Here is a 25,689-nt window from a genome sequence, read left to right as displayed (position 1 = left end):
CCCTCGTAGAAGCTGCAGGAGTCAACACAGGTTCCGTCACGGCTGTAGTTAAGGCAGGAGACACACTGATCTGGGTCAGGACCCCAACAGCCATCGGTGGAGCAAAGAGGATGACAGACCTTCCCCTCTTGGGCTGGGAGAGAAACAGAGTGCCTGGATCACATCTGGGACCAGGGCCCCATTTTAAGTTGTGGGGAGGGGCATGTGCTACCTGGAAGGAAAATGCTTCAAGTCCCTTTCCCACCTCCCTGACCCATCTGTGGACAAACCAACAAAAGGGGGAAAATCATAGATTTACTATTTTAAACCCAACATCATTTGGCTATAGCAGGGGTACGATTCTCTAGATGTCTGTCCACAGAAACAACTTTATTCCAGTTAATACTAACTAGCACAGGCGTCAGCAAACTTTTTCAGCTGGGGGCCCATCCACTGTCCCTGAGACCTTGTGGGGGGCCGGACTATATTTTTTGGGGTAAATGAATGAATTCCTATGCCCCACAAATAACCCAGAGATGCATTTTAAATAAAAGGACACATTCGACTTCCGGGTTGGCACCATTGTTTAATGGCGGATTCCCTCCGAGCTCCGGAGGGAATCGGCTCCGTAGCGTCTGGGTCTGGCCGCTGCGGCAAAGCGGGGACCCTTAAAATCACAGGCGCGGATGCCTGTGAACACAGAGACTCGGCGGGCACCATTTGCGCCCCCCCAATCCGCGACGGAGCCTTTTTAAAGGCTTCGGAACGGAGGCAGGGTGAGGCGTGGTGCTGAGAGTACTCCCTCGCCTACGGAGTGAAGCCGCAAGCCATTGACAGAGAGCGCCAACTTCTTCCAAGACCGATTGGACTCTAAAATATAAACCCGTGAGTAATACGGAGATTGGAACTTTAAAAATTTTTAATTTTGGATTTGGAACGAGCGGGAAGGGGCTAAAAAGGAAGTTCACACCCCCCCCCTCTTTGTAAACAATCTAAAGCAAAGGACTGGGCAGCTAAGGTCGAGAGAATCTGTTTTTTGTTTTTTAATGAAAGATCCTGACTTCACGGTTTTGATACTATAAGAAGATTTACTGGAGGATAAAAAGAATTTTGGGAGCTGAAATTTCACCCCCCCCCCCGAGACCCGGGAACGTCCTATGAGAAAGCCTGTTGCATTGAAGATTTTGACAGCTGTCAAGTGAGCTGCTAGTCAGCTAGCTGTCAGCTGGAAAAAGAGAACATTGTTTCTGCTGTTTTTGCTGGTTTACTTGGTATAACTTGTTGAAAATAAGGAGGGCTGATACAAAATAACTGGACTTTTGGTTTTGAGCTGAAAGGAACAACAAGGAACTAAAATCCCCCTAGAGGGGTAATAGGGACATTACATCACAAAAATGGCTGGAGTATGTAAAATCCAAGCAGAATTGGACAGAGCACTCGTTCTCTTGGGAAACTTGCAAGATGAGTACAATGCTTTGTCTACAAAGGTATCACTACTACACTGGACAGTAAACAACAGTTTTGAGCCTGATAAGGACTTGAAACAGGAAGCCCATTCAACTGAACAAATAAATGAAACTGAAAGTGTAGATACGATGGAGCAATATGTTGTTTTTGAAGAAAATGAAGGAGGAGCAGGAGATTTGCAGGAGTCAAAGGAGAGTTACAATATGAGGCCTGACATGATGATAAAGAAGGATAATAAAAAGTGGATGTGGAAAGCCTGGTCTGAATGGGAGTCTGGAAAATGGAGAGATCCCTTTTGGAGGAGATCTGAAGACCTGAGGATTACAAATTTGTTGGTGAAAGCTGGAGCTTTGGGGACATCTGGATTTGAAAGAAATTTGAAACAAGAGTTGGAGCACCCCATAGGCTTTGCCTTTAAGTATGGAGGACTGGCTGGAAGCGACATGGATTCTGTTGGGCCGGAGCCCCTCCGAGACTTGGGGTTTAACATCAAGGACTATCAAAGAGACCGGCAGAAAGGAACTGAGAGAGATATAAGGGCCTCGGATGTGAGATCTCCAGGCTAAAAAAAAAAATAATATAAAGACTGATGGATATTGGTTGGGGACTGGAACCGGGAAAAGGGTGGGTGGAGGTTGGGAATCCAAAGGGTACATAAGGATAATTTGCTTTTTATATTTTTTGTTAGTGGTAAGGAAATTGGGTAAATCGTGGAAGGGAAATTTTGGTCGACTTTAGGAAAAAGGTTTAAGAATAATTAATGAGGTATAAGTATTGATGTGTAATTTTAATAAGGTAAAATTGGTTTCTTTTCTTTTCAAATTAATTGAAAATAAGGCTGTTAAAAATAAATTGAAGAAATGGAAAAAAGAAGTAAAGTAAAGCAATAGTATGTTGGAACAAATGTTTAAGCTAAGGTAAAGAAATAAGTTAAGGACTTGCTGAACTGACAATTTAAATTGGAATACAAGAAGGGGAGGTGTGAGGAAGTCTGAGAAATAAGGTTAAGAATAATAAGTATTAGAAACTTTATGTGTTTTTTCTATTTTTATTTTTTTGTTTAGTTTTGAATGTTATGTATTTTTGTGTTTTTTGTTTCATTTATTTTTTGTTTTTGTTTGTTGTGTGTTATTTGAAAATGCTAATAAATATTTAATAAAAAAATAAATAAATAAAAGGACACATTCTACTCATGTAAAAACACCAGGCAGGCCCCACAAATAACCCAGAGATGCATTTTAAATAAAAGGACACATTCTAATGTAAAAACACGCTGATTCCCGGACTGTCTGTGGGCCGGATTTAGAAGGCGGTTGGGCCAGATCCGGCCCCCAGGCCTTAGTTTGCCTACCCATGAACCTAGCATGTTCACAGTCCAAGTGGTATCCAGCAGCAAGCATCTGCTCTGATGTTGCAGTGGGCAAGTCACTGACTCCTATGCGCTGAGTTGCTCAGATGGGCAGGTAGCATAAGCCAAGGAAACAGAGCACAATGGAGACTGCACAATTGTTTTGCCACTGGAACATATGGGTGGGATTCAACTAATTTGAATCCCGCTAGCGGAAACTCACACAAGGACTTCCAGTAGTGCATGGGGTTCCCCCCCCCCATGTCCTGAAATCGGCTGGCAGGGAGGGGGGTGGTTGATAGAACCCCCAGCACACTATGCAGGGAAGGAGAGGGGAATTGTTTCACCTGGCGAAATGCTTGTGCTGAAGGAACACTTGCCACACAGCTGCCTTGAATTCCTCTCCATAAGAACTGTTTTTGTTTGTTTGTAAATAATTTTTATAAATTTTCCATTAAGAACATCCAATTTATAACAAATCAAATCATAATCCAATTCAAAAAAATAAAAATAAAATAAAAAAACCAAATTACAATCCGAATTATTAATTATTAAATTTCATACAGACTTCCCATATTCTGGACCTCTGAAGAACTCCTCTGACATAGTTATATTTCTGCCCACTTCTTGTTGTTTTCATATTTTCCACATTCCAATCATAAGTGCTGTTTGCACCATACCAGAGTTCAGTGGCATCTACTACACAGTGAGAGTGACTGAGCCCTCTGCAAGGATAAGAGAACGTTGAAACTCCTTTAAAGGAGTTGTTTGGTTTTGTTGGTGGCAATGCGGCCTAGTGCAACAAGCACCGAGTCCCCTAATTCCAGGCTCCCTTATCTACAGCTTGCCCACTCACTGCATTTCCTGGCAGGTTTGTTGCTCTTGATGTCAAGGTCCGAACGCCGTCGGGAGAGACGTTCCCAGTTAACCGTGTTGTAATAGCAAAGCTGCCGGTTCTCAGCGATGTAGACCTTGCCGGCACTGATCTCCCTAAGCGAGCGGAAGTCCAAAGAGGTCACATTCATGTTCTTCATGATCAGCAGCGAAAAGCCACGGCTAGGAAAAGCACAAACCAAAGTGTCAGCCTCAGGAAGAGGAGGAATGGGGCCTTTGTTTTGTGGCTGGGAAGGAACAGCTAGCTTCTATGGTTTGCAACCCTGGGGAGAGGTCTGCCTGTACAACAAGCATGAGCAACTGGCAGACCGAGGTCCAATTCCGGCCCTGCTGTCCACCAAGCCCTTCACAACATATATAGAAGCATAGATTTAGGTGGGGAGGTGACTAGTTTCCAGATTCAGCTGCTCTTAATGCTTTGACTTTTCAGAATGGCATTAAAACAGCAGCTGTTCCACAGGTAGCATTAGGCATCACCAGAACAATGAAGCCCTAAGACTCCTTCTGCGACTCGCAAGCAGGGTGAAGGAGGGTTGACCAAGAGAGCAATTCTTACTTATACAAGCTGCGTCCACCTATGATTTCCAAGTTGGAGAAGACGCTGAAGTTGTGCATGTGTTTGGGCCACGACTGGATGTTCAGGTAACCTAGGATCAAGGATACAAGGTCAGTGATCTCTGGTGCAACTTTCCCTAAGCATTCTCCCATCACCTCCAGAGTCCTTAGCTCTCTGGTCTCTACGCCACCTTCTGGGGTCAAGTGTATACAAATGCCACTGTTTCCTCCAGCTTCCACAAAGGCATAGAGCGGATGCCACTCTCAAGGAGCGCTGTACTGCTTTTTTGCAAGCTCCCCTTTCTAGCAGGACACCTGCCTATTTCTTCTTGCAGTGCACTGTGGGATCTACATTGATCTGAGAGTTCCTAGGCTGCTCCTGCCCCACCCAGGCTGGGGTCAATCACAACCTGCACTGGGTCAATCTCAGCCCAGTCCCAGGCAGGCATGGGAAAGAATCTGAACCCAGCAGCTTCCCCCGGTGAACAAGGAGGAAAGATAGGATACCTTGGGCTTTCCCCATCATTCCACAGTCCCTTCTCAACTCACATGCATTCCTAAGCCATATTAAAGGTAAAGGGACCCCTGACCATTAGGTCCAGTCATGGACCTACGCCAGTCGTGGCGTAATAAAGCTCATCTCGCTTTATTACCACTCTCGAAATTTCTATCTACCCTTCCTGCTTATATACTAAAATCACACTGGGTACCATATCAAACATTTTATTATTTATATAGGTCTTGATTGTCAAAAACAAACAAAACCACAAAAAACCTCAAAGTGCTTTCCAGAAAAGAATGAACATCAGCAGGTAAAAAAACACCACCCAACTTTTTAATACATTAAAAAAATAATTAAAACCAATGGTAAGCTAAAAACCAGATTAAAATGCACATCAACATTCTAGGTGTCTGGATAGGCTTGCCTAAATAAATAATGTTTTTAGCAGGCACAGAAAAGGGTACTGTGAAGGCACCTGTCTGGTTAATAGGCAGGGAGCTCCAAAATATAAGGTTCGTTCAGACTTCCTTCCATGCTGCGTTTCCAGACACAGGTCCACAATTTAGAGTGCCATGTTCAAAGGCTCTTTTTATGTTTTGTTTTCTTTCGGTCCTGTGCTTTCCCTGCGAAAACACGCTCTTTACCGCTGAATTGGAGCAAATGGGCAAACCATTTGTGTGAAAGAGAAAATGATTTATCCCCTGCTATTGCACCCCTCAAGTCACCCTAAAACCCCTGAAATAGTATAATCGTGAAATAGGAGCAATGGATTGCCCAGGACAGAGCCTGCTTACTCTTGACCATATGCTGATGCAGTGATGGGCAAAGGGTTGTTTATGTAATGCCATGTGTACTATAGAGGCACAGTGAAGGGTGAATGGTAGCTAGTGAGTTAATAGGATAAGGAATATGCATCGCAATGAAGGTCATTAAATATTTCAGATAATTCAATGCATGCGTGTGTGCGAGCGTGTGGGGTGTAGGATTATTCTGAGCAAAACAGGGAGATGTTGTGTCATGGGTGATGTGGAATGGACAACGGGGAAGTTATTAGTATGACATATGATGTTTGAAAGCTGTGTGAAACCTGCGGTCATTACAGTGCCCATCACTTATGGGACTGTCCTTTACTGTGGTAAAGTTAATACAGTGGTACCTCGGGTTACAGATGCTTCAGGTTACAGACTCCATTAACCCAGAAATAGTACCTTGGGTTAAGAACTTTGCTTCAGGATGAGAACAGAAATTGCATGGCTGCAGTGGGGCAGCAGCAGGAGGCCCCATTAGCTAAAGTGGTGCTTCAGGTTAAGAACAGTTTCTGGTTAAGAACAGACCTCCGGAATGAATTAAGTTCGTAACCAGAGGTACCACTGTAAAATGGTACTGTCTTGCTTGAAAAGTGGTTGTGCTTCTTATTTAATTCCCTACCTGGGACGAACCTGAGAGGTGGCTTTAGCCACTTCCTTGACACGCCATTTGTTCCAATTCAGGGATAAAGAACGGGGTTTTCTGGATAAAGGGTGTGTGGGGGAAGCACTAGGACATGGTTCTTTAAAGTGTGGCACCTGTGCCTAGAAAGCACAAGGCAAAAAGCAACTGTGGATGAGCGTTAAAAGATCAATTTCTTTAAAATGCAGGACAAGTATTATATGACACCTTGTAACAGTGCCAGCTCCGCAGACCAAAGTGATTGAGTGGGCCTGGACAATTGCACAGGTAAACTGGTCCCAAATTTTCCGAGACTGTACATACTAATAGTAAAACTTTGAACTTGGCCCGGTCTCACCCCTGTCAGTAATCATGCTGCAGCATTCTGCACCAACTGCAGCTTCCAGATCAAGCATGAGAAAAGCCCAATGTAAAGCACACTGTGGCCATCTGAATATGAAATAACAAGTGCGTGAACTACTGTGGGCAAGTTTTCCTGGTCCAGGAATGGACATAGCTGTTTTAGAAGTTTCAGCTGGTAAAGGGGTGCTTCTAACCACTGAGCTTACCTGGGCTTCCAGTGACAAAGCTCGACCCAGATGCACCTGCAAAAACTCCACTTTTGTGGGGCTTGCAACCCCATCCAGGGCAGGCAATTTGACTAGTTTCTCAGACACGGGAGCCACTCACCCACAGTGATCGAAAGGGACAGAGTCCTTTCTTACAACCCACATTGCTCATGACACAGAGAGTTCCCTGCACCCCAGTTCACCTGTGATCTCTCGAACAGTCTGGAAGATGTTGAGTTTTTCTGGGTCGAGGGGAGCTATGTTGTGCCAGCGGTCTCTGCAGAACAAGAGCAGGAATGGTCAGAACTAGCGGACAACCTCAAAATGGAACCAGCCTTTTTTTTCGAGAGCTGATATGCATGATGACTTACCAAAGGATGGTAATCCCTGCATGTTATTTACATGGCTGTGAGAACATTGCAAGACTGTGCTGAGGTTACAAGCCACAAAAAGAACCCCCAGCTAATCAAGGGCTCATTCCTCATCCTGGTTGTCAGTTAGCCCATTAAAGGAAAAGGTGCCCCAGTCAGTACCTGCCAAAGGTGGAGCCGATATGGCGTATTTATCACCTCTACAATAAAAGAGATGTGATGTCTACAACTAGTCTGGTGATTGGGAGTGGCCACCGGGACCATATAGCACCAGTCCTAAAGGATCTTCAATGGCTCCCAGTACGTTTCCAAGCACAATTCAAAGTGTTGGTGCTGATCTTTAAAGCCCTAAACGACCTCGGCCCAGTATCTCTGAAGGAGCGTCTCCACCCCCATCGCTCAGCCCAGACCAGGCACAGGCAAACTCAGCCCTCCAGATGTTTTGGGACTACAACTCCCACCATCCCTAGCTAACAGGACCAGTGGTCAGGGATGATGGGAGTTGTAGTCCCAAAACATCTGGAGGGCAGAGTTTGCCTATGCCTGGCCCAGATACTGAGGTCCTCTCCTGGGGGGGGGGTCTTCTGCTGGTTCCCTCACTGCAAGAAGCAAAGTTACAGGGAACCAGAGGGCCTTCTCAGTAGTGGTGCTCTTCTTGTGGAACGCCCTCCCTTCAGATGTCAAGGAAATAAACAACTATCTGACTTTGAGAAGACATCTGAAGACAGCCCTATAGGGAAGTTTTTAAGGACTGATGCTTTTAGATATGTTGTAAGCCACCCAGAATGGCTATGGGGAAACCCAGCCGGATGTGCGGGGTACAAATAATAAAATTATTATTATTACAACCATAGACCTACTAGCCCCTTAGATATGGCCTCCAAATTATACTCACAATATTTATTAAATAAAATCCAAGAATGGGATAGTAACCAATCCATTATGTATGCTGAACAAGCACCAATCAATTTGGTAGATTGAGTAGTGCTACTGCTGCTGCTGTTACCTAGCCACTCTGTCCCAACTCACAAGTAGTTACATCTTAGTGTAGAGAACAATCCGTGCATACTTACCCTACAAGACCAGTGATAAGGAAGTCCAGGTTGCCCAAGATTTTTGTGCAGTTGATAAAGCTGTCAATATTGCTGGAATCCACTGTCTGATACTTGCTTCCAATTCCAGTCCCTTCACAAGCTGGAAACAAGGCAGGGGGTCAGGGTTAAATGTTCCAAAGAGGTGAAAGCTACCAGCTTAACGTCTCTCCACACAGCTCCCTAACATGTCCCCAGAGCTGACGGAATAGGCAATAATGACTTGGTAACTGGGATCAGTCCCAAGTTTATATATGTATTTTTAAAAAAACTTTTCAATGAGGTTATACAGCAGGAAAAAGAAAAGGGGGGGGGATAAATCAATAAAGTACAATTGAACAAATATAAATATCATATCATATTTCCTGTGGAATAAGCTACAGGAAGAGGGTATAAAGCCTCTTCTGTACATAGACAGAATATGTAAAAGAAAATCCCAAGAACAAATCATGTATCTATTCACAGAGTCTCTTCAACAGGCAGCATATGGAGTGGAGGTCTTTAAATCTTCAGAGGTGGAATTAATAAAAGTCAGAAATGGAAAACAAATACATATCAAGGTCAATTATCACTTTACTTTTTTAATCAAGGTACCCCAAGGACTAACTGCACACACCCATTAAGGACAAATGCCGCACGAGTATAGAATGACACATTTGTTTCTTAAAGAAGTCCAGAAGAGGAAGTCCAAGGCTTTCCCAGGCAGGTTGTCCGAGTTCTTTGAAGAAATATGCAGCTTACGTGGCATGTGCACAACCTTCACACTCGAAAGGTGGATATGCTCCACAGAGAAGAAGATCTGGGAGCCTCAGTTATGCCTTCCTATTTAGTTTCCTGTTCCAGTAGCCAGAAGAAGCTATGGCTTCGCGTTACCTTTTGGGCACAGCCCCACGCAAGGCTCACAGATCTTGCGGCCGCCTTTTTCAACTTCCATTTTGTGATTAGGGCAGGTCCGGATGCACAAGCTCTGATCCACCACAAAATTATCTGCAAAATAATGGGAAGGAGGTGAACAGGGGAAAGATTAAAGAAATGTGAGCAACTAGTCACTGGAAACCCCTTAGGGATGTTTGGGGCTAAAAAAGGACCTCATAAGTAACTGTGAGGAGAGAGATGGGGAGTTGGGGCTCCTAGCTTTTCAATGAAGAATCCAGTCTCCTTCTATTTTAATATGAGAAAAGGAACAGCAGAGGATTATTATTATTATTACTATTACTAATATTTACTAAATTTGTATGCCGCCCTTGTAGGTCACAGCATAAAAATACAAGATAAAAAACAGATAATACATAATACAAACAGGGGACGACGACCCCCAAAGGCTTTCAAACTTGAAAAAAAGCAGTGACTTCAGCTACTGTGACTTCTCTCTCATTCTTGATCTGGGAACAATCAAATTAAAATTAAAATAAAATACTCAAATTGTTAGTGTTGGGTTATAGTGATATTAAACATCTTATTAGACATTATTTTATTTAGACTTTTAGACTGTCAGTTTATATCTAAGCTGTATTTTCCACCAGTACATCTGTGCTCAAAGTGGCTCACAAGAAAACAATGTGTGGGCCAGCATAAACGCTTAAGAGGCCTTTGTACATAATGGCCCCTCAATGGAGTTCTGCCACATCTGTGGCAATTTTCCCAGATGGGTTGCAGGTGGTGGTGGTGGGAATAATGCCTGAACTGGCCCTGAAGGAAGTGGTATTCCAATCTAAAGGAACACCCATCACACACACACACACACAGAGAGAAGACAACAACCCCCTTCTCCCCTATAGCCACAACCTAGGACTTACGGGGGCAGTTTTTGACGCATACGCCACCATACTGGTATTTGGCATCCGGGTTTGGCTCCAGTTGGAAGGTGAGCTTGTTGTAGATCAATGGAAGAGGGCAGCGTGTTTCACAGGCCCCATTGTCATTGACCTGCCGGCAGGCCTGGGGTTGAAAAAGCATGTGACAAAAAGCTGAGTAAGATCATGCCCACCCAATCCCCATCATTCAAGGCCGAAAGCTGAAACATTGAGCCAGATTCAACTAAACCAGTGCACTAGTGAAAGCCAGCACTTGGACTCTCACTAGCGCAATGGGCTTCCACTTCTCCTCCGCCATGCCTCTCCCACGCCATCCTCAAATGTGCTCTGGAAGGGCAAGAGGATCTCCCAAAACAGCATGCAGGGAGAGGAGAGGGGAGACCGTTCCATCAGAGAAGCAGAAACGCTTGCGCTGGTGGATCAGTTGTATTAGTGCAACGCTGATTTCCACCCACTTCATACTAGATTCTTCCCCCAGTCCTGAAAACACACAAAAAAACTTGGCACTAATGCCATGGAGACACCATAGGGAGCTTGGTGAGAAACGATAACCCACATTTCCCCCAATATTCCGTTAAAAACTGTGATTGCAAAGAAGATTATCATTGTAGCTGAACATGGAAAGAAGCCAAGGCAGCCCAGGAAACAAAGGCTCTGGCAAAAGCTAAAGATCAGGAGCTGAGCTCAAAAGACTGGAGGGCTGTGTTGGCAGGCAGGTTGTGGGGACAAAAGGAAAAAGGGGCAGATATGTACACTCAAAACCAAATTGTTCCCATTCTCCCAATCGTCTCCCTTCCTCGACACAGACCAGTCATACAAAGCACACCCAAGGAGAGCCGGACACAGAGACTGCTTACGTACAAAACACTCTGTCTTCAGTGGGCCAGTGCAGCCTCCTGCACATTCGTCGTGGCAGCATTCATTGGGGTTGGGGCCAAAGCAGCGCTCATTGCACTGGGGGGCACAGATGGTCTTGGTCACTATGGCAGGAGGAGAAAAATGTTGGGTGAGAAGCAGTCAATGCCATCACCCCACCCTCCACTCTAATGGTCGGCTCCTCCCATCTTCTCCTGACCTTCCCAAGACCCTGGGAGGTGGACATAGAAAAAAAAATCACCGTATTTTTCGCTCTGTAAGACGCACCCGACCATAAGACGCACCTAGTTTTAGAGGAGGAGAATGGGGGGGGGGAATTCTCTCCCTCTCTGCGCAGCGTCCCTTCAGTGAAGTGGCAGGAGAAGCGGAGCCCCTTCCATTTCTCCTCCCGCTTCGCTGAAGGGGCGCTGCGCAGAGGGAAAGCTGCGCAGCGCCTCTCCAGCGAAGCGAAGCCAGGAGAGCAAGAGCGATGGATCCCTCTTGCTCTCCTGGCTTCAGCGAAAGCAACGCGAAGCCTCCGGAGCACAGCAGGAGCGCTCCTGTTGCGCTCAGGAAGCTTCGAGCGGCTATCCCTGAAGCCAGGAGAGCAAGAGTGATCGGTGCACACCAATCCCTCTTGCTTGCCAGGCTTCAGGGATAGCCGCCCAAAGCCTGCTTTCACTCTATAAGATACACACACATTTCCCCTTACTTTTTAGGAGGGGAAGTGCGTCTTATAGAGCGAAAAATACGGTATTTAAGGTACAGTTACTACCCTCAACACAGAAATTTCCTATAGCATGATGCATCTGCAATCCCTGGTTCAAAAGTCAGTATATTGCCTTCCCAATTAATGGAGGGTTGGGAGCTGAGGGATAGCTCAGTTGGTAGAGCATGAGTCTCTTGATCTCAGGGTTGTGTGTTTGAGCCCCATGTTGTGTGAAAGATTCCTGCATTGCAGGGGGTTGGACAAGGTGACCTTTGTCGTCTCTTCCAACACTACAACTCTGTGATTTACTAGCATTCACAACTTATTTTTTCTAAAGAGAGCTCTTTGAGTGCTTTTGCACCAACTTTGCCCAGTTGAGGAGCATCGTAGAATTGGAAAAAGGTTCAGAAAAGGGCAACCAAAACAATCGAGGAGACGGAGCAAGCCCTATGAAGAAAGGTTGCAGCATTTGGGACTTTTTAATAAACTACCACTCCCAGGATTCTCTGGGGGAGGCCATGGCTGTAAAAGTGGTATCCAGGTGCTTTAAAATGTATGCCATTACTGTCAGAGTTAAATCATCATGAAATCTGTTTACTGTGTTCCCCTCATATGAGCATTTTCTGCCATCTGGCCTCTTCAGTAGTAGTTCAGTTGTTAAAAGTTACGGATCACCTATTATATGCAGGCAGATTGCTTAAAGCAGGTGCTGCCATAGCTTTCCTTTCCAAATCTGGAGTCTGTCTATCACCATGCCAAGTTTAAGATGACAGAACCCACATTTAAAGCAGCCATGAGAAGAATCGAGTCCCGGTTGCTCACCCAAGGACCAAACCTGGGGTTAGGGCTTAGTCTCCTCCAACCTGCCCTCCAATACTGGCTGGGCGTGGTGGGAGTTGCAGTTCGAAACATCTGGAAAGTCCTTGGTTTGGGGGGGAGACTGGGTCCCAGGCACTGTAATACTTACACTTTTGACAGTTATTAGGACCAGGACCCCAGCAGTGACCATTGCAGCTCTCATGACATGGAGAACCTATCCAGGGAGACAAAATGCAACATCAGCTATCAAAACCCAGAGGTACTGAGTACGATGGGCCAATAAGCTTATAAGAATCACATTATGTCCAAAGGCCTTCTTCACATGAGATTTGCTTAATGTGCATGGAACCTGATTCAAAGTGTTTTAACCCCACTCTTTACCTGAAAGGGCTTCCAGAGCAGCTTGACACAAGCACAAAGGAATCTGTCTTACACAGAGTCAGACAAATTGTCTGCATTGACTGGCAGTGGTCCTCCATGGTTTCTTTCATTCTTTGTATATAAAAAGGTAAAGGTAAAGGGTCCAGTCGTGGCTGACTCTGGGGTTGCGGCACTCATCTCGCTTTATTGGTCGAGGGAGCCAGCGGACATCTACCGGGTCATGTGGCCAGCATGACTAAGCCACTTCTGGCGAACCAGAGCAGCGCACGGAAACGCCATTTACCTTCCCGTTGGAGCGGTACCTATTTATCTACGTACTTGCACTTTGACATGCTTTCAAACTGCTAGTTTGGCAGGAGCAGGGACCGAGCAACGGAAGCTCACCCTGTCCGCGGGGATTCGAACCGCCGACCTTCTGACTGGCAACTCCTAGGCTCTGTGGTTTAACCCACAGCACCACCCACATCCCTTTTTTGTATATATTAGTTTATTATTATTATTTCCAGTTATGCAGTATATTATGAAATAGTGACACAGCTAGAAAGATAAGGCTTCACTTAACATTCTCTAGTTTCAGTTTAGAGGTCAAAAGCAGCTATTTCGAAGGAGTATAAATATATGTATTTTCCTCCCTCCATGTTTTCATACCAAGGATACACATAGCCCTACCTGGAAATGCCAGAGTTTGACCCTGGGACCTTCTGCAAGCAAACAGGTGCTCTATTTAAAGATCATTTTAGATTGGTTATAGTCTGAGCCAGTTTGGATTTATTTGATATATGTTTTCAGGAACCTCATAAGAATTATTTCCCCAGGTGGCACACACAAAACAAAGGCTAAAAACATAACAATAAAATCGTATTGCAGTAAAGACACAATAAACTTAAAAGACAACTGGTATAAAAGCCCCAACACAGAACGAGTGCAATAAAGATGCAGAGGTGGTGGACTTTTGACTAGGAAGTATGTGATGAAGTCACCTTGTTGAAACTAGGCAGGTTTATGCCTGGTAAGGGCCTGGATGGGAGATTTCTTGGGTTCTCACATTGCAGAAAGAAAACGGGGCACAAATATAGCAGGGAAAAGAGAAGAGAGGAAATGGTTGCATGGGGTTGCATTGTATCCAGGGCAACTGTCTACCAGCTCCATCTGGTACGCAGGCTGAGACCCTACCTGCCCGCGGACTGTCTCGCCAGAGTGGTGCATGCTCTAGTTATCTCCCGCTTGGACTACTGCAATGCGCTCTACGTGGGGCTACCTTGGAAGGTGACCTGGAAACTACAACTAATCCAGAATGCGGCAGCTAGACTGATGACGGCCGCCGAGACCATATAACACCGGTCTTGAAACACCTACATTGACTCCCAGTACGTTTCCGAGCACAATTCAAAGTGTTGGTGCTGACCTTTAAAGCCCTAAATGGCCTCGGTCCTGTATACCTGAAGGAGCGTCTCCATCCCCATCGTTCTACCCGGACACTGAGGTCCAGCACCAAGGGCCTTCTGGCGGTTCCCTCACTGTGAGAAGCTATGCTACAGGGAACCAGGCAGAGGGCCTTTTCGGTAGTGGCGCCCGCCCTGTGGAACACCCTCCCATCAGATATCTAAGAGATAAACAACTACCTGACATTTATAAGATATCTGAAGGCAGCCCTGTTCAGGGAAGTTTTTAATGTGTGACATTTTAATGTATTCTTAATCTTTGTTGGAAGCCACCCAGAGTGCCTGGGGATAGCCAGCCAGATGGGCAGGGTACAAATAATAAATTACTATTACTATTACTCCTGTGCAAACACAAAACATTGGCAGGCCAGACAGGGGAATACGAGTGCAAGCACACACCTCACCCTACTTTTAGCCAATACTCACACTTGTCTGCATTCTTTTGGATCACTGTAGGGTAGCTTGGATCCCGGACGATGTCTCCCCAATTGATAGTATCCGCATGACACAACTGCTGGTTCCTCCCAATGTAGACACCCCCAGACAGGATTTCTGAAAAACAGTAAGAGGCAGCTGTGACCACTTTCCTTCTGGGAGATGTGAGACACCAAAATATCTGTGTGAGATATAGCCAGCATGCACACTGTGCACATCCAGCTTCCATATACAGTGGTACCTTGGTTCTCAAACACCTTGGTACTCAAACAATTTGGAACCCAAACACTGCAAACCAGGAAGTGTTCTGGTTTGCGAACTCTTTTCGGAAGCCAAACATGCTCTGTTTTGAGTGTTGCGCTTCCGATTTGAGTGCCACACTTCCGTTTTGAGTGTTACACTGAGGTCTGTTTGTTTTGGCTATTTATTCTGCATTTTGTTTTTGCGGCTCGTTTTTTGTGACTGTGTGGAACCCAGTTCAGCTACTGATTGATTGTGCTTTCATTTTATGGATCAATAGTCTTGTTAGACAGTAAAATTCATGTTAAATAGCTGTTTTAGGGGTTGTTTGTAAAAATCTGGAACGGATTAATCCATTTTGCATTACTTTCTACGGGAAAGCGTGCTTTGGTTTTGGAACGCTTTGGTTTTGGAACGGACTTCTGGAATGGATTAAGTTTGAGAACCAAGGTACCACTGTACTGAAAATGAAAGCAACCCTTTTCAGAACTCTTTCCAGAACAGATTATGAACCTATGGAAGACAAGCATGTGCAGTCCCACTTCCTCTAGCTCCATAGAATCATATAAAATCTGAAATGGGCTAGGATGGACTCCCAAAGAGGTTTCCCCACTCTCTGAATTCTCTCCACTATTATAATAATTCTCTCCACTGTTATGATCACTGCCTCACTCTCATTTCTATGGCTTTGCTGAGCCGTCTCCTATTTCCCTTCAGACCTCTTCTCCACCAACTTCTTATTTATGCATTATTCTATTTAAATATATTTATAGCCTAGCCTTTCATCACAACCAACCCAGGGCAGGGCACAACCATAACACTGAACAAATTAAAACAATACACAAATCCATTTCGATTCACAGAGGGAACAAGAACAAGATAAAAGCGTAATTAAAAAGGCAGTCTTTAAAAACAGCAAAGCAGACTTCGTCCTTCCAGCGTATGTGCTCGCTAAATTAAACAAGTTACCTTACAAAGGCCTGAGCAAATCGCTGAGTCTTGATCTGGCACTAAAAACAAAGTTGCTGTCATTACTACTTTCCCTCGAGCCATTTTTGTGGAGCGACTCATTGCCCGCACTTACAGTACAATCCTATACATGTCTATTCAGGAGTTCAGTGGGGCTTGCTCCCAGGCAAATGTCTATACGACTGTGGCCACAGTCTCCCTTGCTTCCTTGCCATCCTTCAGCAAAAGGAGTGTGTGTGTGTGTGTGTGTGTGTGTGTGTGTGTGTGTTTTGAAGCAACACATTTGTCCCTTAACAGCAAGATGCTTAACAAACTGAGTTCTGGAGACTTAATGAGTCCTTACCAGCAGAGGGCTGGGAGCTATCACTGTGTTTTTCAGACTTCCAAAGTATTCTTCGGATATACAGTCATACCTTGGAATCCGTTCCGGAAGTCCGTTCGAATTCCAAAAGGTTTGGAAACCAAAGTGCGGTTTCTGATTGGCTGCGGGAAGCTCCTGCAGCCAATCAGAAGCCACGGAAGGCCCATTGGACGTTCGGGTTCCAAAGAACGGTCACAAAACGTTTGCAAAATTCACTTCCAGGTTTGCGGCATTCAGGAGTCAAAACATCCAAGTACCAATGCACTTGGGATCCAAGGTACAACTGTATAAGTGAATAGGTATATCAGCCTCCCTATAAGCGGCTGGCAGGCCATTTATACCCAAGCCAGGCTGGGTATAAATACTATTTATTAAATTTGCACTTGCTGGCTTGATGAAATTGGTGCTTTCACAGTACAGTGGTACCTCTGGTTATGAACTTAATTCGTTCTGGAGGTCCATTCTTAATTTGAAACCATTCTTATCCTGAGGCGCACTGTCACTAATGGGGCTTCCGGTGCGTGATTTCCATTCGCATCCTGGGGCAAAGTTCGCAACCAGGAGCAGCTACTTCCGGGTTAGCGGAGTTCGTAACCCGAAGCGTTTTTAACCAGAAGCGTTCGTAACCAGAAATACCACTGTACCTCACCCTGACTTTTGTTTACTTTTTTCCAGCTCTCATCTCCACAACCAAGGCTTATGGGCCTTGGTTGCCCATTTGGAGGTGTCATGTGTTAAAGGCGCTCAAGGTAGTAAACATGGTTCCCCCAATATTATCCTCATAACAATGCTGTAAAATAGACTGGGCTAAGATCCTAGTAAGTTTCATGGCTCAGTGAGGATCCGAACCCTGATCTCATACTCCAATCAATGCACCACACATGCAGACCCTCCAAAGGTCCCTGTTTTCCAGGGACATTCCTGGATTTACAGAAGCCTCCCGGTTTCTGATTTGATCCCAGAATGTCCCGCTTTTTCCTTTGAACGTTTTCATTGGAGGAATGTTGGAGGGTATGGAGTTATGCAACCCGCCCCCCCCCAAGCCATCTGAAGGCAGCCCTGTAATGCTGAATGTTTTATTATGTTTTTATGTATGTTGGAAGCCACCCAGAGTGGCTGGGACAACCTAGTCAGATGGTTGGGGTATAAATAATAAAACAACAGCAACAACAACAACGGACCTCCCTATTTTCATCAGAGAAATATTGGAGGGTATGCACATGGATTTTTGTAGGGGGGATACCTGACCAAATGTTTCCCAAATCAGCATTGCAATATCGCCTTTCACATTGCTCCACTGCCACAAAGCTCTTCCCTTGCCTCCTACGCCTTGTCAATTCCACAATTCTTCCCACAGCCCTTTAACCATCTACTTTAGGCTGAGACATCGACCTTCTTTTCCCTTACAAGGAATGCAGTACACGTCTGCAATTATGTATTTAAGCGCTAAATATTAGTGATGTGAAATACTTGTAGTATCCATGAAACGCTGCAGGCACTTCCATACAGCAGGGAATGTTGCCCAGGTAATTCTGAAAAGCCATGTCTCCTCCGCCAAGGGTTGTTCTGTCAGCCAACAGAAAGATCAAGCGATGGGAAAGCTGATAGATAGGTGTTGTCTTTTTTTGGTGCCACAGTAGTTGAACAACAACAACATCAACATCAACCCAACAGACTGGTTGGGGCAGGTACCTAAAACATGCAGAGGCCTGTTCTCGGCTGTCTGTCTTCCTCTTAGCTCTGCTGACATGATAGCCAAGAACTCAGATTTCACAAACAGCCACTTCCAGTGGTTACGGAAGACTTCATACTCAACCAACCAGTAGTGCTCAACTGAAGGACGTATGTCAGGGGTGGGGAACTTGTGGCTCTCCAAATATTGCTGGACTCTAACATTCATCAACCCCAAGCAACATGGCCAATGGGCAGGAATGGTGGGAGTTGTAGGACAATAATATCTGGAGTGCCGTAGATTCCCCATGGCTGATATAGTAGCTCCATGCTAAAATCTAAGTTGGGGACTCCATGCTTCTCTAATCTATGTTTGCACATGCATCAATCTGCATTCAGATTAAATATAGCCAATTTCTGAGGCAACATCCATTGGATGTGGTCCAGTGAACAGAGAGATGAAACTGAAACTTGAATTTAAGTCCCTGCATCATCATAAATTAATTATCATTATTATTTCAAAGATTTATAGGTCACCTTTCAGGGCAAACCCATCTCAAGGCAGCTTTAATCAGAATAACATATATAGGAGATATATGTTAAAAGGTAAAGGGACCCCTGACCATTAGGTCCAGTCGTGGCCGACTGGGGTTGCGGCGCTCATCTCGTTTTATTGGCCGAGGGAGCCGGCGTACAGCTTCCGGGTCATGTGGCCAGCATGACTAAGCCGCTTCTGGAGAATCAGAGCAGCGCACGGAAATGCCGTTTACCTTCCCTTGCACTTTGGCGTGCTTTCGAAATGCTGGGTTGGCAGGAGCAGGGACCGAGCAACGGGAGCTCACCCCGTCGCGGGGATTCGAACCACTGACCTTCTGATCGGCAAGTCCTAGGCTCTGTGGTTTAACCCACAGTGCCACCCGCGTCCCTTGAGATATATGTTACCTTTTGGTAAAGCATACATATAATGGCTTGCAAATGCATACTCGCTTAGCCACTGATCAAGTCAGCATTAATGATATTGATTACTTGTTGAGTGAAGAAAGAAGGGGACGTTATCCCAGTCCCTCTGCCCTGCCCCTGTACCAGTTCTGGGTACAGAGATTCTTTATCCTATAGAATGCTAGCAGGACTTGAATCAGCATGAGAAACCATGAGCACAAGATTACTTTTTTTGGCCAAATTACATTGCGAAAATTAAGGTGTGGTTCAATTCGATGACGTATTAGACTCAAGTAAATATGGTATTTTCATGTCTGGATTACCCTTGCTGTATTGGGCTGCTTTGCCTAACATAGGGTTGCCATACGTCCAAAAATTCCCAGACATATCCTCTTTTGGGGGTCCTACATGCTCATCTGGGGTGGGGGGGTTTACATTTCAAAGCAAATGTCCTGGATTTGGAGTTTTTATTTTTGTTTTTTCTGCGCGAGCGGCTCTGGTTCAGGCTTGGGCTCTGGCACCACAGGCTCTCTGGCGTGGACAGCGGAGGGGCTAGCGGGCGATTGCCAACCCTACCTAACATAGAGGGACCCATGGCAGGAACATATATTCAGTTCCAAATTAAAGAGCTCACTCCACAGATAAGCAGCAAATTTATCAGCCTGAATCAGATTCACAGCATCTTTGACATGGTGATTAATCGGCTATGTTTCTGAATCTGGGAAGGAAGTAAAGCATAACTGAACAGTAGGTCCAAATGTGGCCATCATATTGTAGCAATGGGTTCTGGAGAGGTAACTGAACTTTGGGCTGAAAGAACCCTTCTGAAATAACTTTATAGACATGCTATATAGTTTACAAGGGACGTGGGTGGCGCTGTGGGTTAAACCACAGAGCCTAGGACTTGCTGATCAGAAGGTCGGCGATTCGAATTCCCGCGATGGGATGAGCTCCCGTTGCTCGGTCCCTGCTCTTGCCAACCTAGCAGTTCGAAAGCATGTCAAAGTGGAAGTAGATAAATAGGTACCGCTCTGTCGGGAAGGTAAACGGCGTTTCCGTGTGCTGCTCTGGTTCGCCAGAAGTGGCTTAGTCATGCTGGCCACATGACCCGGAAGCTGTATGCCGGCTCCCTCGGTCAATAAAGCGAGATAAGCACCGCACTCCCAGAGTCGGTCACGACTGGACCTAATGGTCAGGGGTCCCTTTACCTTTATATAGTTTACAATCTCCGTATTTTGTTCAGACAAAATATGTCTGAACTCTTAGCGAAGAGCACAAAAGCAACCTTGCTGCGTAAGATACATGTGCCTTATTCTGGGCAATGGAAATGCTCTTACAGTGCACCAAATCCCTTGGGCCTTCACTGGTCTCCTATGCAATTGTCTACAGAACGGATGGAACAGCAAGGGCTGTATCAGATGCAGCACAGCTGGGTTCTCAATGCCATTGTTGAGGAATCCTGGGTGTAAAGCTCCTTGCATGCCTTTTCCAGGAACAATCCATGGCATTCCGATTGTGTACTAGAGCTAAACAAAACCTGGAGGCAACTGCTGTGCAGGCCTGCCCTTGGCCAGACACTAAGATAAGATTGCCAGACAGTGGTACCTCGGGTTAAGTACTTAATTCATTCCGGAGGTCCGCTCTTAACCTCAAACTGTTCTTAACCTGAAGCACCACTTTAGCTAATGGGGCCTCCTGCTGCTGCCGTGCGGCAGGAGCACGATTTCTATTCTCATCCTGAAGCAAAGTTCTTAACCTGAGGTATTATTTCTGGGTTAGCGGAGTCTGTAACCTGAAGTGTATGTAACCTGAAGTGTATGTAACCTGAGGTACCACTGTATTTCAAAAAGTGAAAACCCGGACACAAACGTTGTTGAGCTTTGGGGGGGGGCAAAGTTGTTGCCATATGCTCATTTTGGCCGAATTCCACCCGGATGCTCTTTCCGGCGGACGAATCCCGGCTATTTCTGGGAAATTCAGGTCGTATGGCAGCCCTAACTAAGAGGGCTGGCTTGCAAATCATAGTGAAGCAACATTACAGCACTCAGAGCTGCTCTTCCAAACCCCAACCAAGGAAAAAGAGCAAAGAAACAAACCCCCATTTACCAATTCCTAACTGTCCTTTCCTTTCTGCCCTCCTTCTCCCCAAACGCAGCTGCTTCTTGGGTGTGACACAAGGACTATATAATAGCAATCCTGCCCAGGAATGAAGGAAAAGTTCACATCCGTAGATGAAACAGTGTGAATGGGGTCCATTTAGGAATCTAGACTCTGCGTAGCCAGGTGTCACCTGCCCAGGCTGCAAAACAGTTGACATTCCTTCTCATGCAGGATAACCCCAGGGGACTTTCGTAATGCAAATTCTTTATAAAGTTTCTGGGTGAGAAACAGGACAAGCAGTCTCTCACAATTGATTTAGTTTCCCTCAAAGTTCTGCTTCCACAATCCCCCACCCCCTTCCTCAACTAATTCCATTATCTCTACTGTAGCTGGAGTTGACCTTGAATTGGGACTCAACCCCAGGTTGTTTACAAGGCTTTTCTTTGTTGTACAACACCGGGTCTGGCCAATTAAAGGGGCAGTGTGCTAAGGGTGACCCACAAACCTGCTTCTTTGGCAGCTAGTCAAATCCTGCGAGCTAAGTGGCTAAGTGAACCCATAAATTCTTTCTTGTAGATTGGACTTTCACCTGCTTATCTCCAGCTCAGATTGTAAAGATGTTCTCTCCGATACAATCAGAAGTTCAGAGAGTTAAGCAACGGGAGGGGCAGAGCCACAGATTGACGTTTAGGATCCATAGCTAATAACTCCTGGGAGATAAACATGTTTTCTACCCTCATCCTGAAGCCATCCTTTCATTAGAGCCTCCATCACAGACTGGCCTCACCAATTTCTGAGATGCCGTGGATTGTGCTGGCTGCGTATAGGTTTTTCTGGCACCAGAGGTCCTTCTCTAAATATCCCTGCCACTCTGTATGCTTTCTTAGTAATAATTACTATTATTTATATGCCACCGCCTGACTAGGTTGCCTGGAGAGCCACATTTTAGACATTTAAAAAAAAAAAGATTTCCCAGGATTTTAAAGTGATTTTATATCTACTGCTTTTTTGCATTTTTACTGTTGCTACGGTAATTGCTTTTGGTTCTGATGTTTTTTATTTGTTTTATATTTGTTTTATGATTCTCTTTCATAGACTATCTTGAAAAACTAGATTAATTAAAAAAAAAAAAAGAAGTGAAAAAAGAAGTGCTTTAGAACAACTGGATTTTTTGTTAGAAGTAACTTCCAAGATGACACAATTCATCAGACTCCTAGATGCTTTGTCCAAATAGTTTAAGACAAAGCCTTAAATGGCACAGGACGGCAATACCTCAAGGACCGCCTCTTTCCATATGAACCTACCCAGACCCTGAGATCATCTTCTGTGACCCTCCTTCATGTGACTCCTCCTCCAGAGGTCCGGAGGGTAGCAACTCCAGAACGGGCCTTCTCTGTAGTGGCTCCCCATCTGTGGAATGCTCTCCCCAGGGAAGTTCGCCAGGCCATTACACACCTTTAGGTGCCAGGCCTTTGGTTGACCTGACTGACATCCTATACCCTTTTAAAATGTGGGTCATTTTTGGGTGTGTGTTATTGGGTGGTTGTTTTATTTTGATTTTATATATTGGGCATAGACAAACTCGGCCCTCCAGATGTTTTGGGACTACAATTCCCATCACCCCTGACCACTGTTCCTGTTAGCTAGGGATGATGGGACTTGTAGTCCCAAAACATCTGGAGGGCCAAGTTTGCCTATGCCTGTTATATATCACCATCTTTTCTGTGAACCGCCCTGAGACCTCCAGGTATATAGCGGTAGAGTATATAAATTCAATAAATAATAGTAGTTAATCCTGTCTGAAAGCTCCTAAAAGATCTTGCTGTTGCTCAGTATAGAACCATTCAATATCTGGTTTCAACCAGTGGCTGAATTTTGCTGCTGAAAGGAAAGGTAAAAACCCCTAGATCAAGAATGGGATTCTGTGCACTCCTAGATTCTTTCAGTGTCACTCAAGAGATTACTAGTACATTTACTAGTACCTTGATTTAACCACAAACACTGCCTATCACACCACTGATGCAAGCCCTATGGGTCTAATTACAGTTCCTTTCTGTCTTCAGTTCCCCTTCCCAACACCACACAACATACAGTGAGGGCTAGCAACAGATGCCAAGACAAGTACCCAAAAGTCACAAGTAAGGGCATGTCTCCTCTGCAAATTAATCTTTTGTAATTGATTACTCTACAAACAAGTTCAGCTAATTCTATGAACTGTAGGTGAAAGTGCTACATGTTCTCTGAGGGAGAGTCATACTCTCGTTACAAAACCATGAGCACGGTTGCCAGTTTCAGGTGGGATTCAATCACACGCTGGCAAATGCAAGTTGTGCAATTAAGTCGATCAGTGCTCTTGCGCAGAAAACCCGTGATAAGCAAAATGAAGGGGAAATGCGACGGAAAGAGTGGGATAACCATGGCTTGACAAAACACTGTCAAGCCAGCCTGCTCACAAACTTTGTGCAAACATACCAGGATGACTGCTGACACCGTAAATTTAAAACGCTCTTATACCACTTTTAACAACCATGGGACGCGGATGGCACTGTGGGTTAAACCACAGAACCTATATAGTTTACAAGGGACGTGGGTGGCGCTGTGGGTTAAACCACAGAGCCTAGGACTTGCTGATCAGAAGGTCGGCGGTTCGAATTCCCGCAATGGGATGAGCTCCCGTTGCTCGGTCCCTGCTCTTGCCAACCTAGCAGTTCGAAAGCACGTCAAAGTGGAAGTAGATAAATAGGTACCGCTCTGTCGGGAAGGTAAACGGCGTTTCCGTGTGCTGCTCTGGTTCACCAGAAGTGGCTTAGTCATGCTGGCCACATGACCTGGAAGCTGTACACCGGCTCCCTTGGCCAATAAAGTGAGATGAGCGCCGCAACCCCAGAGTGGTCCGCGATTGGACCTAATGGTCAGGGGTCCCTTCACCTTTATACCACTTTTAACAACCATGGCTTCCCTCAAAGAAACCTGGAGACTGTAGTTTGCTACGGGTTATGACTCTGCAGACCTACAATTCCCTTAACAAACTACAGTCTCCAGGTATCTCATGCCTATTGGAAAGAGTACTTTAAAGGGACATTAGTTAACATTTCAAAACCAGCTGCTGGATGGGTAGGTGCCCATGTATTTTTCTTGAAACAAACATTTAGACTGAGATTGTGTTCTGCACAAGGACAGAGTCCAGGCATAGCGTGCGATTGCCTGAGCCAATGGTGTAAGATCTTGAGCTGTGGAATGTACTTTCCTCCTCAGTGGGGAAGGTAAAAGGTGACAGATGCTGAAATCATTTATCCACTGAGCAATCATGCTCCACCCAGTGCCCCACATACGTCCTAGCCTTGCCTGTAGAGAGCAACTGTGGGGATAGATATGCAATGTCTGCCCCATACACTTTTTCACTGGGTGCCTGAAGCAGCTTATAATTGCAAAGGAAACTAAGCATTCCATTTCCTCCCATCCACTGCAAAGTGTGAATGGCAATCTGGAAAAGGCTACTTAAACTGGGGTGCCCATGACCCCAATCCCCAGTAGAAAGAGCCACATAGTGGCTACTAAGCAGGGAGGGAAGGGCACTTTCCACATTATAAAAAAGCACTCTGTTTTCAGGATTGCTTCAAGCTGTTGAGGGAAATAACCGAAGCTTAGATGCCCAGATGTGGATTCTTCAAGGCACATAGAAACTGTGCCAAATCTCAAATCAATTGTTGCCTCCCAGCAAGTGTACCACAACACACACACACACACGGCAAGGTGCTCAACCCTACCTAAAAGTCATACTCTCCTATCTGATCATCCTTCTCTTCAGATCCCGGTTGCAGTAGTTGTAGTTATTCACTGCTGAACTTAAGCACCCGACACATGCTGAAAGGGATCTCTCTTTGCTATTACTGCATATAAAAGGTAAAGGGTAAAGGGACCCCTGACCATTAGGTCCAATCGTGGCCGATTCTGGGGTTGCGGCGCTCATCTCGCTTTATTGGCCAAGGGAGCCGGCATACAGCTTTCAGGTCATGTGGCCAGCATAACTAAGCTGCTTCTGGCGAACCAGAGCAGTGCACGGAAATGCCGCTTACCTTCCCGCCAGAGCGGTACCTATTTATCTACTTGCACTTTGACGTGCTTTCGAACTGCTAAGTTGGGAGGAGCAGGGACCGGGCAACGGGAGCTCACCCCGTTGTGGGAATTCGAACTGCCAACCTTCTGATCGGCAAATCCTAGGCTCTGTGGTTTAACCCACAGCACCACCCGCGTCCCTTTTACTGCATATACTCAAGGCCAAACCCTGGCACTGAGCAAGACATCTTTGAATGCACTACTGGGGAGAGAGATGTGTGGCATGCAGTAGTGTAGCATGGTTTGCCAGTGTCCAGCGTGGAGCAAGTGTTGCGCCCCCCTGGCGGACTGGGCAGCTGGGGTGGGGGCTCACGTGGAGCCTGCGTGTGTGTGTGGGGGTGTTTGTGTGTGTGTGTGTGTGTGTGTGTGTGTGTGTGAATGAAGCCCAGCTCCAATAGGCTCCTCTCCCGCTGCCTCAATCTGCCTGCCCACCAGACCAACCTGCCTGGCATCGCACCTCAGCTGCCAGGGCTCCATGCCTGTCATGGGGGCACCTGATTGCACCCCTTCAAAAATGTGCACCCGGGCAATGGCCCCCTACCCCCCACACGCTACACCTCTGGTGGCAGGAAGAAGTGGAGAAAAGCTATGGCACAGCTAGTCTTGGGCAGGGGGCAGGGATGGAAAAGTACAC

The 25,689-nt window shown here is 45.7% G+C and overlaps 1 protein-coding gene across 1 annotated transcript in view; it reads right to left on the bottom strand.

Moving 5' to 3' along the window:
• Positions 1-25,689, bottom strand: part of ERBB3 (erb-b2 receptor tyrosine kinase 3) — a 92,360-nt gene that overhangs the window by 19,895 nt on the left and 46,776 nt on the right. The window contains exons 4-13 of the mRNA XM_053375293.1: positions 14,651-14,776; positions 12,550-12,615; positions 10,880-10,998; positions 10,001-10,142; positions 9,078-9,191; positions 8,187-8,307; positions 6,946-7,019; positions 4,245-4,335; positions 3,651-3,850; positions 1-133 (exon numbers count right to left, since the gene is read on the bottom strand). Of these exons, the coding sequence (XP_053231268.1) occupies positions 1-133; positions 3,651-3,850; positions 4,245-4,335; positions 6,946-7,019; positions 8,187-8,307; positions 9,078-9,191; positions 10,001-10,142; positions 10,880-10,998; positions 12,550-12,615; positions 14,651-14,776 (1,186 nt within the window). The remainder of the gene's footprint in view (positions 134-3,650; positions 3,851-4,244; positions 4,336-6,945; positions 7,020-8,186; positions 8,308-9,077; positions 9,192-10,000; positions 10,143-10,879; positions 10,999-12,549; positions 12,616-14,650; positions 14,777-25,689) is intronic.

Source organism: Podarcis raffonei, chromosome 2 (assembly GCF_027172205.1).
Source record: "Podarcis raffonei isolate rPodRaf1 chromosome 2, rPodRaf1.pri, whole genome shotgun sequence".
NCBI classification, from domain to species: domain Eukaryota; kingdom Metazoa; phylum Chordata; class Lepidosauria; order Squamata; family Lacertidae; genus Podarcis; species Podarcis raffonei.
Note: the sequence above shows the minus strand (reverse complement) of the source record. Positions and strands in the feature narration are given on the sequence as shown.